Raw genomic sequence first — 20,988 nt, 5'->3', positions numbered from 1 at the left:
AAGACTTAGTTTCTTCAACTATAAAATGAGGTTTCTGAAACTAAAATCACTAAGGATTCTTCTGGGCCATAAGGTCCTTATATTATAGTTTTTCAATAATCTCCCCAACTAAATGCATTTAAACAATATATACTATATTAATTGTCTCAATAGTTGTGTGAATAAATGTCAACCCAGATATGATATTCTCTAGGAAGTCTTCATGGAATGTCTGATGGGTACCCAATTTAGATTAGGTGTGGTCTCTGTGCCCCTATAACAAACACTGTGGACTGGTCTGTAATACAATGTTAAATAATACTTATTTATGTGTTGATTTAATATTTCTTCTTCTTCACAAAACTCTAAGTTCTCTGAAGAATTTATAAATGATATAAGTTCAACACTTAAATATTACCTAATACAGGTATTTAATGAAATGAGTAAATGGAGTTCCAGTACTCGAAACTTTTACAGTAAAACCATTGGTCTTTTTCGGAAAACAATTGTTACAAGAGGATAACTAATTTGAATTTTGTATTATTAAATCGTAAAGCAAATGTCTAGAATCAAAGTAGACAGGACACACTTTACATAAAATTTATAACATTTATTTAGGCAAAAAAAATTCCCAAAACAAAAATCTGTACATACAATATTAATACCTAAGTGATGTCCTGATTTAAAAGATAGCATGATTCATGTACAGAACACTGCCATTCATCTGGCCGAAGTGAGAACAATGCCTACAGTTCAGATAACTGAGAGCCTTTGAAATGTATACACATTATAATTTCCAATGAATTTTTCATATCCTTTGAAAGGAGTTAAATGCATCCATCAGAATTTAAGCAAAAGATAGCTTTTCTCACACTCACAAGTCAATGAAAATTTGACAGTGGGAATGCCACAAAAGTAGAGATTTTTAAATTTTATTCCTGCAGATTATCTGAGAGTAAAAATCTTGATTTAACATCCTCCCATTTTCAAAGAGAAAAAAATGTTCTTAAGAATGTCCTGCTTTTATGAAAGTGTCTCAGCTTCCATTAACTAAGCAGCTTCTTGCTTCTATTGATTAAAATAAGGCTAAAGAATTCAATTGGAAGTTTCCCCAAAAGTAAGTCCAAAATTGAGCACATAGTATTAATGAACTAGATTTATAACTTCCCATAAAATAATTTTGATAAATTTGGATTTTCTAAATCTTCTTAATAGTCATTCTGTCTAGCTATAAAGTTAGGTTGTGCTATCCAAAAGAGCTCTGCTTTAATCTAAAGAAATGAGAAACAACACTGATTTTCCCATAATTTACCCAAAAAAATGGGGGGAGGGAAGAAATGGGCAGAGAAAGCTCTTTCTTAGGCTACCAATCTGTTAACATAGAATGTTAGGTTAAGATTTGGAAACCAAAGAATGTATAATTAGGAGTGTACCATGTCATGCAAAGTCTATGAAATACTAAAAACGATAAAGCAATTACTCATTTATATCACATTCAACAAATTTTCCTATCATACTGCTACTGTCATCACTGGATAAAGGCTGGATTTGCATTATTACTAAAACAAACAGTTCATGAGTTAACGCTAAAAATTAAAAATGTGTCAACACAAAGCAAATGGTAAAGATTAAACATCCAACCTATTCACACAATCATTTGAAACTTCTACAATGGACTTGAGAGGGAAACTGTGTTTGCAAACCTCTCTGTAAGCCATCTGAGTACACTACTCTGAGGCCCTATCCATAAAGTCCCCAAATAAGTAACATACAGATAAAACTGCCCACATCAGCTGACAGTCTGATAGTGCCTTTAACTTACACCTTCAGTTTAATAATACTGTTTATCCCAAGATAAATGTTGCACAATAACCAAAGAATGTAAACATATCATTAGAGGGCAGTAGAGGGCTGGGTTTCAACATTTACAAAACAGTTTAAGTTTGTTCTCCTTGCTACTCAAGACCTCTTTTCAAACTTGGGGAGGGGTGCCATGCATTTTGAAACATTAAGCCCAAACTATGGTTCATTAATCTAATCTACCCTAATTTAGCACATAAAATGTTTTCATTAAAATGTGCTCCAAAGTGCTAGAAAATGGCCCAATGCTACCTTGACTCATGGCATAATTAAAAATATAGCCAAATGAAAGTGACTGTAGAGAAAAAAGGCTAACTCAAAAGATCTCATTAGTAGTAAAAGCAACTTCCTAAACTAGATACACAGGACTAATGTTTTTAAGCTTGAATCCCTGATTCTTTGGATGTTTGCACTCAAAAGATAGCATAAAATTAAATTCCCATAGCACCCTTATGGTGACTCACTTCCACCTTGGGTAGTTCACTTTAGCTGACAGGTGCCACTAAACAGCATTTCTGTCCAGAAGTGAGGAGCAGCAATATTTAAGGTCAATTCCTGGGTTTGTGGGTTAGATATGATTTTAAGAATCCTCAAGTAAGATCAGTAGCCACTGAGTCCTCGGCTAGAGGGTAAACTAATCCCTTATTACTACTTGATGTGTTTCAGCTGCAAAAAAAATTATTTTTTAGAGTCCGAAAACCACAGTCAAACTTACTTGATGAAAGGATGAGATGGCTTAATTATTTTTGCTTTAATTTCAGGTTGTTCTTGTTTTACTCGATGATACCAACAGGCATCATTATACTCTTAAAAGTCTAATTCTATTTCCTTTAGTAGATTGAAACCTTGCTGTTGACTGTGGACTTATAGTGATATTTTATAATATCTGGGCACACCTATGATTTGAGCAGGGACTGGTTCAACCTGTCTAAATTGTGCTTAAAACAATACCTCTAAGCCACTGAAGAGGTAACCTTTGAAGGCACCAAGTACTGTTACATTCTATTATACAAATGCAAAGGGGAGGCCTAAAAGAGTCTAAATGTAGAAACAGGCCAGTTATGCCTTATAATTTCAATATATACATCTGGCTAAATATGTTTTAGCCAGATTCAAGACTTTAGAAACAATTCTGTGCCTTAATTAGATACACAATTTTAAGAACCGTCCTAACCATAAAGGCACTACAATTTTTATATATTTGGGACGTGATTAATTTATTTTGCTTTTAAGACTCGGAGGTATCTGGCCAACCAATGTTCAAAGTGGAAAATTTAAATATTTTTGAATCTTAATCTACAAACAAGTTATTCTGACTGATGAAAAGATTTATTGTTTTCTATACAATAAATCTTTTCATCAGTCAGAATAACTTTTTAGCCATTTCTGAAAACCATTTGTAAAGACAAAAATCTAGGATTAGCCGACAAGGAACATGCACTTTTGTGCTGAACAGAATATAAGAGAAACTTGAAGCCAAACTTCTCAAATAGTCTTTCCCTTAATTATACAAGCTAGGAGACCTGGAAATGGTCAATATAGGTAGTAGCAACTTTCAAGCTACTGTAGGCTAGCCTATTTTTTACGTTTCGCCTACACATTAAAATTCAGAAAGAAAGGGAAAAATTAAAAAAACAATTTTCATTTCCTCTGAGATAGATTTAATCTGTAAAAATTTAGCCTGCACTTATAAAAATTTATTAAACAATAAAGTGAGAATTAACCCACAATTTAATTGGTTTTTAATGGTTCTAAATACCTATTTGTTCTTTTAAGTTTTCATCCTGTGGAGGAATACCAAATAATTCAAGTATGATTACTGTAATAGTGGTATGAAATGTATATGTCAAAAATGTTATCGGCATACTAGTAAACCAGCTCCTTTCTAAATAAAATGCTTCTAAATAATCGCCATAATTTAAACATACCATTTAAAATCTCTATTGAAACATTTTGGCCATCTATGAAAATAATGCAGTAATCTGAGATAGTGATTAACCTTATTCAAAAACTAAAATTTTAAATGGGAATTAAGTTTCTTGCTGACTTGCTGCTTCCCAACTTTCATTATTGATATGATAACTGATTTTTTACTATACTGTAATAGGTATCTTAAATGAAAGATACTTGTCTAAAAAGTAACCCCCAAAATATTTCCTTTTATGTACTGCAATTAGAATCACTACATTTAACAATAGTCTAATTCTTTTTCATTTTTGGCAATAAAATATGGACATCTTTCTCCAACATGAAAACATTAAAATACACGTAGTTTAAAACAAAAGAAATCTTAACTTCTCATGGCCAAATTTACTGTTGTTAATTGTATTTTAACCGAGCAGGTAACTCTATGTGTAATCTCTATTCCATTGAACAAAATGACTTTGAAATAGAGGGAAAAGAACGGTCAATTTTAACAAGAGACATTTTAAAAATTCACATTTTCACAACAATGTGACATATACAGATTTAGACAGTTAATCTTTAACACAGAATGCTGTATTATTTTACACTGTGATGCTTGGGGAAATATTTCTAGAGAATAACCAGCAGTCTGTATAGGAAGCAGCAGCTCATGCTTCCAGGAATAAACATGAAAAACAAATTACTGCTCACTGCCTCAGGAGAGGTGGGCTCCAAAAGGATAGCTGCCCCAATTTAAAAACTATACCATAAGAGCAGACCTTTTCCCAGTTTCTAAATCCTATTCTCCCTTAATAGCTTTTCTTTTTAATATATTTTTCTACCTGCCACCTGGGCTCCAGCCAGTGAGTAGCTTTCATAAGGAGAGGATTCAGATTTCCATTCTTTTATACTAAGAAGGACATCTTATAAAAGGTACACAGAGAATGAAGGCATTTTATACAGAAGCAGTATAAAATTTATAACTGAAGCAGTGCCAGAAATCAAGGGTCTTTAGGATCAGTGCCAGAAATCAAGGGTCTTTAGGATCAGAAAAGTCTGGCATAAGGGTTCGTGCAAATTTTATCATAAAACTGTAGAATTTCAAGCATAGGTAAGTTTAAACACTGAAAGATGTGGAAAATTTCCTAAAAGGCAATGATGAAGGAAGAGACCCTTCTTGCCTAATAAGTTAAAAATCACAAGACAAATTAGACTGTTCACATGGGCAGTACTATATGTCGTTAATCTCAAACTAATCTATGACTCTTGTCATTGAAACCCAAAAACGTCACAGAAGGTAAAATATTCAAAATTAACCTATCACAAAAAGGATTCCTGTGATTATATTATCCAATTACCTATGGCTATCAATTTAGTCTGGACTGGGGCTGCTTTTTACAGGGAGGTGGTCTCCCATGGCGTACAATGTGTTTTTCTAAGCTGTCCAGAATGGCCACAGCAATCTGTTGGACATGGGGATCAGTCTGTTCATGTTCTTTGATGTTGTATAAATGCTGCAAGCCTCCTTCCTCAATCAGCATGCTGCAATACCTTGAGGCTGAAATAAAACAAGAGAAAGAACTTTTCTTAAATACTTAATAATTATTCCATAAATCTAAAAAACGAAAAGAACAAACTAATCAAAAACAGACTCATAAATATAGAGGACAATCTGGCCACAGGGGAGGTGAACTGGGGGGGTAGGAGAAAGGGGTAAAGGGTTAAAGAAGTACAAATGAGTAGTTGATAGATGGTCACAGGGATGGGGATGCATAGGAAATGGAGTTAGCATTATTGCAATGGCTGGGTGCAGAGCGGGAGGAGAGAAAGAACAATTAAAAGGATCATTTTATAAACTATATAAATGTCTACCCAATGTACTCTATACTTGAAACTAATAATGAAATTAAAACATTTTAAAAGGCATTAAAAAATTATTCTACAAAAAGTTATTTTTTCACTTAAATTTTAGGTGTTTTGTTATTGATCACTAACATGCTACACAGCTTGATAAATATCTCTGTAATGATGTTATGTCTACACTGTAAGGCCCTACACACAAATAATATGCATACCATTTATAACTGTATTTACATTTTAATCATAACCTTAAGACAATGTCTGGAAAAGTAAATTTATTTAGCCCAAATCATAAGTAAGATAGGTACTGTTAAACTTTTATGCATTTCCTATTTTTAAAAAAAATTTAATGGAACTCATACTGTACATGTAATTTTCTTTATTTCTACATATTTTTTGCCGTTTCTTTTTAAAAATGTTGATTTTTTGTACACATGACCTTTAAAGATTTTTTTAGCTTTAGTCATATTTATTAAAGTATAATTTACACACAATACAATAAAATAAAATTTAATCTATTTTTTGATGAGTTTTGCCAAATGAATACACTTGTGTAACCACCACCACAACCAGGATATAGGAAATTTTCATTTAAAAAGTTTCATTGTGCCTCTTTGCAGTCAGTCTCCCCTGCGTTCCTCATCCTGGTTAACTATTTTTCTAATTTCTATGACGAAGATTACTTTTGTCTGGTCTAGAACTTCATGTAAATGAAAGCAAACAGTATGTATTCTTTTGTGTGTACTTCTGTTCAGCATGATGTTTTTGTGATGCATCCATGTTGTTATGCATATGTAATCTTTTGTTTCTTGTTTTAAGCAAGGAAGTATTCCATTGTATTGAATATGCCACATATATTTAATTTTACTGTACTGAAGGACATTTGTTGAATTGGTTTTTCCCCCCAGTATTTCTTTATATTAGATAAAAATGCTATAATCATTTTTGCGCAAGGCTTTTGGTGGACTTTTCATTTTATTGATCTTGAGGAGATACCAGGAATGTTGAGTAAATGCTATACGAAATCACCAAATTGTTTTCTAAGGTGGTTATATAATTTTTCCATCCCATCGGCAATGAATGTGAAATTGTTTTGCATCCTCACCGACACTTGATATTGTCCATCTCTTTGACTATAGGCGGCCATCCTAGTAGGTCTGAAGTGGTATCTCATTGTGGTTTTAATTTATATTTCTCTAATGACTGACGATCTTGAGCTTCTTTTCATCTGTTTATTGGTCATTGGTCATTTGTGTATTTCCTTTGGAGAATGTCTATTCAGATCCTTTGTCTATTTTATTGTTTTATTTTTTAAGGAATCTATATGAGTTCCAATTTTTTATTAAATTTACTGGGGTGACATTCGTTAATAAAATTACATAAGTTTCATGTGTATAATTCAATAATACATCATATGTATATTGCATTGTGTGTTCACTATCCAAAGTTAAATTTCCTTCTCTTACCATATATTTGACCCCCTTTTCCCTTATCTACCTCCCTGAACCCTTCCTTTGTCCATTTTAAACAGGGTTATTTTTCCTTTTCTTATTGAATTGTAAGAGCTCTTTACATATTCTGAAGACAAGCCCTGCATCAGATAATTTTCAAATATTTTCAACTGTTTTGTGAGTTTTTTCACTTTTTTGATGGTGTCCTTTGAAACACAAAAATTTTAAAATTTTAAATTAAATACAAGTAAACTAGTTTTTCTTTTGTCACTTATACTTTTGGTGTCCTAAGAAACCATTGCTTAAGCCAAGGTCATAAAGACTTAAACCTATCTGTTTATCTAAAAGTTTTATGGGCTTATGTATATAGAAATGTAGCTTTTACATTTAAGCCTAAAGCCAATTTGAGTTAATTTTTATATATGGTATGAGGTAAGGGCTCAAGTTCCTTCTTTTACATGTGCCTACTCGGTCTTCCCAGCACCATTTGCTGAAAAACACATTCCTTCTCCTACTGAATTATCTTGGCACCCTGCCAAAAACCAATTGAACATAGATGTGTGGATTTACTTCTGGACAGTCAACTCTAATGCATTGATCTACATGTCTATTCTAATAACATTGAATATCTTTTCATGTGCTTTTTTACCATCCATGAAGGGTCTGTTCAACTCTTTTGTCCATTTTTTTTACTTGTTTTCTTATTATTAAGCTTTCAGAGTTCTTTATATATTTTCAATACAAGAGCTTTATCAGACATATGAGTTGCAAATATTTTTGACCCACACTGTGAATTGTTCATTCTCTTAAGAGTGTCTTTCAAACAGCAGAAGTCCTTAAGTTTGATCAAGTCCAAGTCAGCAATTTTTTCTTGTGTTCTTCATCATTTACTACCTCCAACTTTAATACCTTTGTCTTATCAGTTTGTCACAAATTTATTGTTTCTTTATCTAAAAAGTATAAAAGCGTCACTTCTTCGGGTCTTTATTCTCTTGTCTTCGCAATGTTCCCATGAACATGTAAAAATTCAATGAAATTTGTAAGCTTTTCTCCTATAAAGCTGTCTTTGTTAATTTAATTTTCAGACCTGTGTGCTCACTTGAGGTGAACCACCTGGGTCCATGAAATGAGTAGGATATGGGGGTATTGCAGCAATACAGAAACAGACTGAATCTAGAAATATTCCTCTTATACCCTCTGAGGCACAAATTGCCAGAGTCAAGGAAAACATTTTCCAATGTCCAACAACAGGCAGAGAGATATTCTTCTCAGAGTTAACAGTTTGACAGAGAATTGGAATTGGCAATTAAAACAGTTATCTGGAGAGAAGAACCAAAATGGTGTAGATGATAGAGACTCTGTTCATCCCTCTAGCGACCAAATCAAAGTTGTGCATAAAAAGAACAAACTAATCAAAACGGACTCACAAATACAGTGGACAATTTGGCGGACAGAGGGAAGTTAGGAGGGCTGGGAGAATGGGGTGAAGGGTTAAAGAATTAGTAGCTGATGGATGGACATGGGGGTGGGGAGCATGGGATAGGGAATGCAATTAGAATGGATATGTTGGCTAGGTGGAGAATCAGGGGAGGGAGGGAGCAATTGCGGGGAGGGGGGACCATTTTACAAACTATATAGATGCCTAACCGATGTACTGTATACTTGAAACTATTTTTTTTTTTTTTTTAAAGAAAAAACACTGGTTGTCTAAAATGGGGAGTGGAGAGATAGGCCAAAAGAGATGGCTTACATGCTTTCATGAGTATATGCTCACACACAATATCAGTGGAGCTAAAAGAGTATCCCTGCTAAATATTATTCTGTCTTTCTGGTGGATCTGGAAAAAGGACTGGGAAAGGATGCTGATATGAGTGTGTAATCCTTGTCAAGGGGGGATACTGATATAATGACTATATCTTTTGTTTTCTTCTTCTTTACTATATCATTTCAACTTTTTAAAATTCTCCTACCTGATGCAGTGGTCATAGAACCAAGTCTATGACTACAAATGCTGGAAACAGGGATGATACTGGAGAATAGCCAAACAGGTCACTCCATGTACCCCTTTGGCATGTGGGTTATTTTGAGCTGAAGGCAATCAAGATCCAGTAGACTCAAGAAAGACTTTTTACCTCTCAACTACCAAAAGGAATTTAGATAGAGTGTCTGGGTCAGAAAGAGAGCTATTATCAGAAATAACTTTTTATCTGAATGACCTATCTGTATGGCAGGGCAAACATCTACTCTTATTATCCTTTGAAATGCCCTCCTCTCTTTGAAGCCCCAGGCCACTTTCCCATTCCTTAGCTCAAGATGGCATATAAGCCTCATGCCCAACTTGCTCTTGGGGCGCATATTTTTATGGTGTTCCTGTATATATAAAATTAAATTTTTCTCTTATTAATCTGTATTATATCAATCTGATCATTAGACCAGTTAAAGAACCTAGAAAGTTGAAGGAAAAGTTTTGTTCCCCAACACTTCTGGCAACCACAAAGAGACCTTCACTGGCTGGGCACTACTCATTCTGGGGCTGCTTCAACTGAGAGATCCTAAGACCTCTGACAAAAGACTGCTTAAAGTAAGAATTCTTACCACATTGGTCTAGATCTCTGCCCACAGGATTTGATAGAATCTAGAATGGTGACAGTCTTTTTTCTTTTTCTAAATTTAGATTAGCAGAAGAAAATTTCTGTGTGAACTAGTTCCTTGGGTATAATGACTTGGTAGAAATTTCTTATAAGTATTCTTGTTTTCTACTGATCACTTTCTTCCCAGAGATGGTCATTGTTTCCTTTTGTCTCTGTTGTCTTGTTCTATATCTCGAGAGCTTGTAGCTTTATGAAGATTGAGAATATTCTCTCTAGTCTCTGCCAACCAGAGGATGCATGTACTGCATGAATCTGGTGGACAGCCAAATAGGCTGTGGCTCCAATAAGCCCTTTGTCTGACTGTGCCAGCTTTCAAAGGAGTTTGTCATAAGAGGTCCTGGTCCATAATGGCCTTTATCATCTCAACCTTGCTGTCTTCTTGGTGCTGAAAAAGTCCCATTCCAGTAATGCCTGTCTGGTGTCACAGATCTGAAACTGAGGAATCTCCTGTTGTCATGGGAAACTGGAGAGTTTTTATATGCCATTCTTACCACCTGTGACAATGAAGGTCTTAATCCGATGCCTTTTGTTTCTTTCCTAATCATACTGGATAGAATCTCCAATGTTCAATAATTGTGAGATTCAACACCCTTGCCTTGTTCTTCATTTTAGGGGGGTGGGCAGGGGAAAGGAACATTCATATTTAATTTTTCACTGTCAATTTTGATGTTAGTTGTAAGATTTCCTTAGATGCCCTTTATCAAGACTACAAGTTAAATTTTGTCAAATGCTTTTCCTGCATCTGTTGAGATGGTCAGACTGCCTTTCTTTCCTGGTCTGGTAATACAATGAATCATACTGATTTTCAAATATTTAAACCAACCTTGCTTTCTTGGAATAACCTCCCTTGCCCTTTTTTTGTGCTGTTGGGTTCCATTTGTTAAAAAATTGTTAAAAATTTCCTCATCTATGTTCATGAGGGATATTGTTCAGTAACTTTCTTATAATATCTTTGACTCATATTGCTATCAGGGTAATTTTGGCACTCTTTCTCTTTATTTTCCCCCAGCTTTCTTTCTTTCTAAGCTTCAGTTTGGATAGTTTCTTTTGCTATCTATTCAATTTCACAATGCTTTTCTTCTGTGTTATCTACTCTTTTTTCCCCCCAGCTTTATTGAATTACAATAGGCAATTAGTTGCTCGTATTTACACTGTACAATTCAATGTTTTTTTCAAATATAGTTGGCATACAATACTATACCAGTTTCATTTGTACAGCCTAGTGATCAGAGATCCACATAACTCACGAAGCAATCACCCCACTAAATCTAGTACCCTTCTTCCTCCTACGTATTTATAACATTATTAACCATTTTCCTCATGCTACACTCTACATCTCCATTTCTATCCTGCAACTATCCATTTGTACCTCTTAATCCCTTTGCCTTTTGTCATCCCCTCAACCCCCCTCTTATCTAGTAACCCTCAAAATATATTCTGTATGAGTTTACGACTGCTTTCGTTATTATTTTGTTCTTTAGATTCCACATGTACGTGTAATCATGCGATATTTGTCTTTCTCTATCTGACCCATTTTATTCAGCGAAATACCTTCTAAGTCCATCAAAGCAATATCTTTTTCCATCCCCCTCCTTTTAGTCTGTGTCTGTCTTTTAATCTAAAGTGAGTCTCTTGTAGGCAACATATGTAGGAGACTTGTTTTCTTATTCATTCAGCTACTCTATCTCTTGGTTGGAGTACTTAATTCTTTTCCATCTGAGGTACTTGTTAACAGAAATGTAGAGATTACCACTTTTTATTCATGTTTTTAATACATGTTTTTTCTTCTTAAAGATGTCCCTCCAACATTTCTTGTAATACTGGCTTAGTGTTGATAAATTCCTTTAGCTTATTTTTGTCTGGGAAGTGCTTGATCTGTCCTTCAACTCTAAATGATAGCTTTGCTGGATAAAGTATGCTTGGTTGTAGATCCTGGGTTTTCATCATGTCAAATATTTTGTGCCAAGCCCTTATGTCCTGCATAGTTTCTTTAGAGAAATCAGCTGCCAGCCTTATTGGTGCTCCCTTGTAGTTAACTGATTTTCTCTTGCTGCTTTTAAGATTCTTTGTATTTAATCTTTGGCATTTTAATTATGATACGTCTTGGTGTGGGCCTCTTTGGGTTCCTCTTTCTCGGGACTGAGCTTCCTTCACCAGGTAAGGGAAGTTTTCCATCATTATTTCTTCAAATAGTTCTTCAAAATCTTGTTTTCCTTCAAGTACTCTTATGACATGGACATTTTTATATTTAATAGTGTCCTATAGGTTCCCTAAATTATTATAGTCTTGGCTTCTTTTTTCTTGCCATTCTCATTGAGTGTCCTTGGCTTCCCCATCCTCTACGTCGGTGGTTCAATCCTCTTCCTTATCTACTCTATTTATTCCATCTAATATCCTCTTCATCTCAGATAATGTGTTCTTCATTTCTGACTGGTTCCCTATTATAATTTCCACTTCCATTTTTATGTTTTTTTTTTTTTCATCTCTGTTGAAGTTCTCACTGGATTTAACCAAAAGTTCATTGAGCATCTTCATAACCAGTGTTTTGACCTCTGCATCTGTTAGATTGCTTGACTCCATTATTCCTGGATCTCTGTTCTCTCATATAGTTTCTGCTTCTTTGTCTTCCCATTTAGACTGCCTTTCTGTCTGTTTCTATGTACTAAGCAAAGCTCCTAAGTCCCCTGGTCTTATTAGCATGGCTTTGTGTAGTAGGTGTCCAGTGGTACAGTCCTGAGAGGGGTCTGACTGCAGGCCAAGTTTAGCCCCAAACTGTGCCCTTCCAGGGCTACCTGTTAAGATTGAGCAAGCAATCAATGGATGCTACCTTATAGCTGCCTCAAGAAACCACACCAGAAACCAAGGCTAGCTGCCACCAGTGTGAGTCTTGGTGCTGCTCAGCAAGGAGCACCTGATTCACAGAGGGTACACCTGGATGGCTTGGGTGGGGCCATGAGTCGGGAAAGGTGAAGTTTCAGGGAATCCTCTGGGCAGAACAACCTCTGTTATGCAGTTTGATCACCTCTCAACTATGGCAGTGCTGCAGGTGCACACTGGGAGGGGGTAAGACTCAAAAGAGGAACAATGGGTGCTGCTCGCACTTCTGTCTGGGAGAGATCCTCGCCTCCAGACCTCACTTTAAAACCTCAGTGTCCCCCTGTAAGTCCCGGGCACCTCTCTGAGCAGCTGACCCAGCGCTGGTGCTCAGAGTGAGCAGTTTCATCACTGCAAAAGTCCACTTGCAGACACAGCCCCTTTAGAGGCATCTGCAGCTACCAGTGGCCACTGCTGCAGCCTCTATCCCACTCAGCCACTTGGCACCAGGCAGCCTCATATCCTCGCCCTGCCCTACCTCCTCCCATTGCAGAGTGATTTCTTATCTCTACCTAGTTATAGGACTTGTTCATCTAGATCCTAGGTAACTTTCCTTTCTGTTTGCTCCCTATTTCTGACACAATTCTGATTTGATTGCAAGAGGGATGAACAAAGTCTCTATCACCTACACCATTTTTTCTCCCTCTGTGTTATCTACTCTCAAATTCATCCAGATATTTTTTATGTGAAATATTTAAACTTTTGGCTTTAGTACTTCTATTTTACTTATTTTTTTTCTCCTCTTAATAGTTGTTGTTGTTTTTTTTTTAATCTTAGACCATATCTATAAAAAAATATTTTAAACTTCTTTTCTGATAATTCCATCATCACCATCACTTCTGGGTCTGTTTCAATTGTTTGATTTTTCTTCTGGTTATGGGTCACATTTTCCTGCTTCTTCCTTCATCTAGCAATTTTATCAGATACTAAACATGTTGAGTGTCTAGATTTTATTGTCTTTTTTTAAAGATTGCTTAGTTTTTTTCTAGTAGAAGATAATTTATTTGCAGAGCAACTTGACCATTTCAAGACTTGTTTTTAAACTTTGTTAAGCTTTCCCTAGAGAGCTTTATTTTAGGGCTAGTTTAATCTCTTCTGGCATCTATATTGAATGCCCTGGGTATTAAGTTTGTTCCACTGTTTGGAACTGTATATTTTCTAACCCTGTGTGAGCTCCAAGTGTTGTTCAGTTAGCAGCTACTTGGTATTTGTTCTTTCTCAGGACTTAAGGAGTCTCACTAGGTATCCACAGCTTAGTAATCAGCCAAAGACTCAAGAAACTTATGGAGATTTCCGGAGTTCTTTCTCGATATAGCTGGCACCTCTGCATTACTCTGCTCCACAGATTCTAGAAACCTGTCTCACCAAACTCTGATTTCTGTCTCCTCGGTACAATAAAATTGCTGTGCTGTACTTGGTTCCCCTACCCTATGCCAGGGTCTAGTAAATGACTCTAAGAAGAAAGTCAGGGAAACTGCAGGGCTCATTTTATTTTTTTCCCTCCTATCGGGAATCAGAATCCTTGGTGCCTTTTGTCTAGTGTCTAGAAAAAATTTTCAAGTTTCTCCCCCAGTTTTTCACTCTTTATGGCTAAGGGCTAGTCTGGTACCAGTTACTCATGGCCCAGAGTATAAATTTCTGCTTATCTAAATTTCTATCATATCTTCTTAATATATGTAAATATTCCACTACCTGGATATTTTAACATTATTTAACATTCTATATTGCTCTAGCTCTAGATTATTTAGAATTATTTGCTGTTATAAGTAATGGTGCAAAATAATGGTGTGAAAATAAGCATTTGAGTATAATTTTAAAATTAAAGGTAGACTACTTAACTGTTTATCAAGAGGAAAGTGGCTACATGTATCACTGATGAGTTCATTTAATGAGCATATAGACATATGCTTTGGGTTCGATTGTGTCCCTCAAAAAAGACTGGTTAAAGTTCTAACCCCGAGTACTTCAGAATGTGATTTTATTTGGAAATAGGGTTGTTGCTGATGTAATTAGTTAAGATAAGGTTGTCAGGGTAAGCCCTAATCCAATGTGTCTGGTGTTCTTATGAAAAGTGGAGATTTAGACACAGAAACAGACACACGCAGAAGATGATGTGAAGATACACAGGGAGAAGATGGCCATCTGACTAGAGTGATGCATCTGCAAGCCAAGAAATGTCAAGGATTGTCACTGAACACCAGGAACTAGAAGAGGCAAGGAAGGATTCTTCCCTAGAGCCATCAGAAAAAGCATGGCCCTATTAATACCTTAATTTTAGACTTCTAGCCTCCAGAACTAAGAGACAAAACGGTCCTGTTGTTTTAAACCATCCATCTGTGGCATTATGTTACAGTAACGCTAGGAAACTAATATACCATATAATGAAGATTATGTAATTATCACAAAGCATGTTGTCAAAAACTTTCTAAAATATAGAAAAATGCTCATTATAACATGTGAGAAAGGTAGTACCATTCCCATCTAATCTATGTGGAAACTGAGGCCCCAGGCTTAATAATTTGCTCAATGTAGTAAATGGAATATGATATGGTCTAGGAGACTCTTGTGTGCTCTTACCCATTATGCTATACTATCTCTTAATTATTAAAAGCTATCAGCAGCTTTCATTACAACTTTACATGGAAATTGAGACATAAAATCCATTCAACATACACAAAATAATCCAGGAAAGCAAGAAAGTAGGTACCATAAATATCAGATTTCCTTAAGACCTGCTGAACAAAAGAACTCACTGTAAGCTCCTTATATTTATATCCCATAAGGTTAGAACAGTGTAAATCTCCTTCAACATTGTCATTCAGTATCTACTTTCATCAAGCTCATTCCGAAAGCATAAATTTAGTTTATGATCTAAGATTCTCTTACACTGTTCTTTTTTTTTTTTTTAAGTCAGTGTTCTTAAAAATCACCTCAATACACGATTCGGAAATGGCTTTCCTATGTAAGAAAAATTTCTCTTGGCAAAGAAAAATATAGTTTCTTTTTGGTACATACGATTCTTACTGCAGACATGTTGCATGGCCCAAACAGCCCATAGCTGGACTCCTGGTGTTGTGAAACAGCCAAGTAATGGGAAAAATGGATTAAAGGACCTAAAAGTTCAAAAGAAAATAAGTTACATCCTACCTTAGTGTCGTTTTCTAAAGCAGTAATTTCTGAGCTTTTCATTCTAGAAATTTCATCCAACTATTTTTAGACTAATATAAATGAGCTATAGTATACCTTTCCTTTGTCTTAGCCATTTGAGTAAGTTAGAATCATATTCTGACAAGTCTTGGCAAAGAAGATGGAAGGTGACCAGTCAAGGTACTAACACAGAAAAATATTTTTTTCAAAAGTACTTTTTTGGTATTGAAGATAAACATTTCTAGAATAGGAGACCTTGGCTGAAAAACGTAGAAAAGGAGAAGTTACTTGATAACTAACTGGTAGAACACCATGAAGGAGGTCTAGAATTAGCCTTTCTATTTCTATTGGTCTTTTGCATAAAAATGGGTAGAATATAAATTGGGGAACTCAAAACTGTTGGCAGCATCAATATTTATGAAGTATACAACAAAAATAATTTGTAATAATATTATTTCTGCAGCAATCTGGAATACTTCAGGTAATTAATTAGTAACTTAACTATCAAGTCACCTTAATGGTTATAAAAAGAGTTAGGCATCCACTATGCGCTTTAATAAATTATTACAAATTGTTTCCCCAAACTAATCTGGTGCTACTTCCAGTTCTTTCAAAGTGTCATCCTGCTTTAGATATCCATGCATTAATATACTGTTTCCTATTCCTAAAATCTTCTGCTCCTACTTAATTATCTCTCAAAACTCAGCTCCACTTTCCTCTAGAAGCTTTTTCACATTTTCCAGTGTAGATTTAAGTACCTTCATCTTTAATTTCATAGTATTCTATGCACAAAATTATCAAAATAGTGAATTACAGCTGATCCGCATTTGGTTCCCTTACTAGGTTGTTCAGGTACCATGTCTTACTCGAAGGCAGTAAGGAAGATAGATGTCTGAGGAAAAAATTATACATCCAGTAGGAATGACCTCTAGATAAGCCAAATGGATAGGTTACTGGCTTAATATTAATTATCTTATTAATTACCTGTATGCTACCATCTCACACTCTGGAGTTGGCCATTTCAAAATAGCTGAATGCTGCAAGACACAAGGCACACAAGAAAGGATTAAAATACTTATTTAGCACTGCATTATTGCATTATGAGGCTCTGACAGTTTAACTACTATAAATGTTGTTTGTATGCTTCTAGAAAACGCCAAATGACCCTACCAGATCATCCAGAAGAGAATTCCTCTGGCTACGGCTCAAAGTCCAAGCTTGTTCACCTCTAGATATTAAATGGGCAATAATTCCTGCTGCAAAGTAACTGACTTCCACTTCAACACTATGTAGGAGGCTACTGATGTGGTCTATAAAATCCTTCCACATTAATTCAGAATGCAATTCTTGTACTTCAGCTATATTGTTCTGGAAAGAAAGAAAAGATATAAAAATTAAAGTAATATGTATAGTAAACGACCCTTCATATTCTAAGAAACAATAGAGATTGCAATGATTTAAACATGTATCTGCAAATAGACAACAAGTGAAGCTTGCTATGTTAGCACAGTGGGATTATGGGTAATTTTTTTTATCTTTCCTAAACAATAATAAACAATAGTAACTTCCTTTTCGGGCAAAATGGTAAAATACATAACTTAAAAACTTCCTGATATATAATATCTAGAAGTACTGGGTAAAAAATAGCTAAAAATCTTTAAATTTGTAACATTATTTGCTGGGATAAAAAGCAAACAGAACCAAACTAGAGTAGTAACAGGTCATCACTGACATGCAGGGACAGAGAACTGGGTTTTAATAGCCACGATAGGGCACAAGGTAAGGGCTAGAAATTGGAACTAAGACTTCACATAAAGATAAGGATTTTCAAAGCGTTACACCTCAATAAAAGAGTGAACTGACATAGGTGACATAGATACATAAATAAAAAACCTATTGTAATCTGGCCTCTGGCCTAAAAGGAGAAGTCTTTCCTTGTATTTATAACTAGGCACCTGCCCTTATGATTCAAATTATATTAGCTGCATGGTCTGGAGAAACTCCAAGCTGAGAAACAACAGCAAGAGAAGCAGGAGGAAAACCAGGAAAATGTGGTATCTACAAAGCAGAGGGGTGAATGAATCAAAAAGATGAAAATATTAGCAGTTCTGAATAATGTGAAGAGCCCAAGTAAGATAAAGACAAAAAGAATCTATTTCTTGAGCAATATAGTGACCGTGTGTCTTAAAAATGTCATAGCCTTAAACCTCCACTGATTGCCAAAGATTGCCTGTTGGCCTACAGAACGTAGATGTTTCAACTTGATTTGAGGTGTGATGACTTCCCTTGGCAGTATATAAGGAAGAATTCTGTTCACATGAGAAACAATTGAGGGGTTTCCAATTTATATAACTGATGTTCTCCCAAAGGATCTATGATCCAATTTATCTCATTACTCTGAAGATGAATCCTCATTCCTTTTTAATTAAAATTTTTTAAATTAATTTTTCTTCAATTATAAATTCGGAATTATTTTATATATTAGTTTCCAGTGTACAGCATACTGATAAAACATTTATATAACTTACAAAGTGATCCCCACGATCAGTCTAGCACCCACCTGGCACCATACATAATTATTACAATACTACCGACTATATTCCCTACGTTGTACTTTACATCCCCATGACTACTTTGTAACTACCAATTTGTACTTCTTAATCCCTTTTCCTTTTTCACCCAACATCCCAACCCTTCTCCCATCCAATAACCATCAGTTTGTTCTCTATGAGCCAGTTCTATTTTGTATGTTCATTTGTTTTGTTCTTTAGAGTCCACATATAATGAGATTGTACAATATTTGTCTTTGTCTGACTTATTTCACTTAAAATAATATCCTCCATATCCATCCATGTTTTCACAAACAGATTTTATTTTTTTTTTATAGCCAAGTAATATTATGCTTCTTCTTCATTTAATAGTCTATTCATAGGAATTTAGGTTGCTTCCATATCTTGGCTATTGTAAATAATGTTTCCATGAACATAAGGGTGCATTTATCTTTTCGAATTAGTGTTTTGGATTTCTTCGGATAAATACTCAGAAGTGGAATTGCTGGGTCATAAAATAGATCTATTTTTAATTTTTTGAGGAACTTCCATATTCTTTTCCACAGTGGATTTGCAATCCCACCAACAGTGCACGAGGGTTTGCTTTTTCCACATCCTCACCAATACTTGTTGTTTGTTGGTTTGTCGATGATAGCTATTTTGATAGGTGTGAGGTGATATCTCATTGTGGTTTTAAATTGCATTTCTCTGAGGATTAGTGATTTTGGGCACCCTGTCATTTGTTTATTGGTCATTTGTATGCCTTCTTTTGTGTAATGTCTATTCAGGTCTTCTGCCCAGTTTTTATTGGATTGTGTGTGTGTGTGTGTGTGTGTGTGTGTGTGTGTGTGTGTGTTAAGTTGTATGAGTTCTTTATAAACTTTGGATATTAATTCCTTATCAGATATATCATTGACAAATATCTTTTCCCAATCAGTAGGGTGTTTTTTCACTTAGTTGATGATTTCATTTCTTATGCAAAACTTTTTTAGTTTGATATAGTCCTATTTGTTTATTTTTTCTTTTGTTTCTCTTGCCTGAGGAGTTTTACTGTTTATATTTTCTTCTAGGAGTTTTATGGTTTTGGGTCTTACATCTAATCCTTTAATCAATTTTGAGTTTATTCTTATATGTGGTGTAAGAAGGTGGCCTCCTTTCATTTATTTGCATATATTTGTCAAGTTTTCCCAACATCATCTATTGAATAAACTGTCTTTACCCCACTGTATATTCTTGCCTCCTTTGTCATAGATTAACTGACCATGTATGCCGTGGGTTTATTTTAATGAATTCTTAAAACTTCATTTGATCTACTATGAAATCATAATTCTCTTTCTGTTACATTGATTCCATTTCTTAGGAACCATTTCATTGTTAATAGACTGTTCACTCTCTAGCTTAAGTCATTTGGTAATAAATGATAATGAAGGGCATCATATTCAAATGTATTCCCTGAATGTGTATGATCCCGTATTTTTTCATCAGCATCAATGATTAATCAATGTCTCCTACACCCCTCTCTGATCTCACATATTCAACCAAGAAAAGTCATTTTGCATTCATGTTTTATACTCTTTCCTATTTATATTTTTTATATTGCATGTATCATTTTTTACAGTGACAAAAAAGAAAAGAAATATGTTTTTGTTAGGAAAAGGCAGTCTTCCTTCTCCTCTAAGATTGGAAAAGCTTGGTAGAAAGAAATACAAAGACCCTCTGAGAAGGACACACCTCGAATTCAAAGCCCGACAGAAGATGACACACTACAGTGCTAAATTAAAACCCATGATGAAAATAATCCATAATGAGCAAGAATCATACACACAACAGTGGATTAGACTCCTCCTTAGAATCACATATAATACAACTACAAGATAGCAACTGATGGGAAAACAACAACACACACACACACACATGAAAACCACTATTAAAACAAAACAAAACAAACAAAAAAAGAAAAGTCTGGAACAAAATAGAACTTCAAAAGAATTATGGTTATATTTCTAGTAACTTGCTTGCCTACCATAAGCAAGTTACTAGAAAACCAGACAAAATATATAAGAGAACTGTTTTCAAACAGCGGACAACAGGCTATACAGAAACGTAATCGTTGAGAGAAGGTATTCGATTGGGGCAGTTTCCAGATTGCTATGTATGTAAGGAAAACCTAAAGAAAATCTAGCAGTTTTGCTGAGCTGAGGAGACAGAGATCAGAATACAAGGTGGCCAAGGTAGTAAAATCTGTAGTACAGAGTACTAGAAAGAAAAAGCTCCAGAGAGAGAAAGAGAAAAACACCTGCAGAGGGATACCCTCAAATCTTTGGCTAAGCTACTGATAAGAAGTCAAATTCCATGAGGCTAGGCAGCAGTACATGAACAAATCTCAAAGTCACACAGGGTTAGCAACAGTTCACATTCCCACCAGCCAGAATGATGATATTTCATAATAAACAAAGCATTGGATAGTAGTAGGACTAAATTATATATGAATCCTAGAGTAAAGACTGATCTGAAGCCATTCTAACAAAGCAAATGAACAAACTTTGAAAGGAATGACCTGCTCTGTGAGTAGGTTAACTGCATGCCAGGACAAAGCCCAAGACTCTTCAAAGGAAAACAAGAAATGCCAGCAATCAACAATGTAAATTCCACAATGACTGGCATCCAATTAAAAATTTCTAGGCATATGAAGAGTCAGGAAAATATGATCTA

At 35.0% G+C, this 20,988-nt stretch overlaps 1 protein-coding gene across 1 annotated transcript in view; it reads right to left on the bottom strand.

Annotated features, from left to right (window-relative positions):
• Positions 1-574: 574 nt before the first annotated feature.
• ZYG11B (zyg-11 family member B, cell cycle regulator) overlaps positions 575-20,988 on the bottom strand; it is a 65,445-nt gene continuing 45,031 nt past the window's right edge. The window contains exons 11-14 of the mRNA XM_016120367.2: positions 16,898-17,095; positions 16,712-16,764; positions 15,596-15,693; positions 575-5,302 (exon numbers count right to left, since the gene is read on the bottom strand). Of these exons, the coding sequence (XP_015975853.2) occupies positions 5,112-5,302; positions 15,596-15,693; positions 16,712-16,764; positions 16,898-17,095 (540 nt within the window). The 3' untranslated portion in view covers positions 575-5,111. The remainder of the gene's footprint in view (positions 5,303-15,595; positions 15,694-16,711; positions 16,765-16,897; positions 17,096-20,988) is intronic.

The sequence above is a fragment of the Rousettus aegyptiacus genome, unplaced genomic scaffold (genome assembly GCF_014176215.1).
Source record: "Rousettus aegyptiacus isolate mRouAeg1 unplaced genomic scaffold, mRouAeg1.p scaffold_m13_p_1, whole genome shotgun sequence".
NCBI classification, from domain to species: Eukaryota; Metazoa; Chordata; class Mammalia; order Chiroptera; family Pteropodidae; genus Rousettus; species Rousettus aegyptiacus.
The sequence above is the reverse complement of the archived record's forward strand: the minus strand, read 5'-3'. Positions and strand labels throughout refer to the sequence as shown.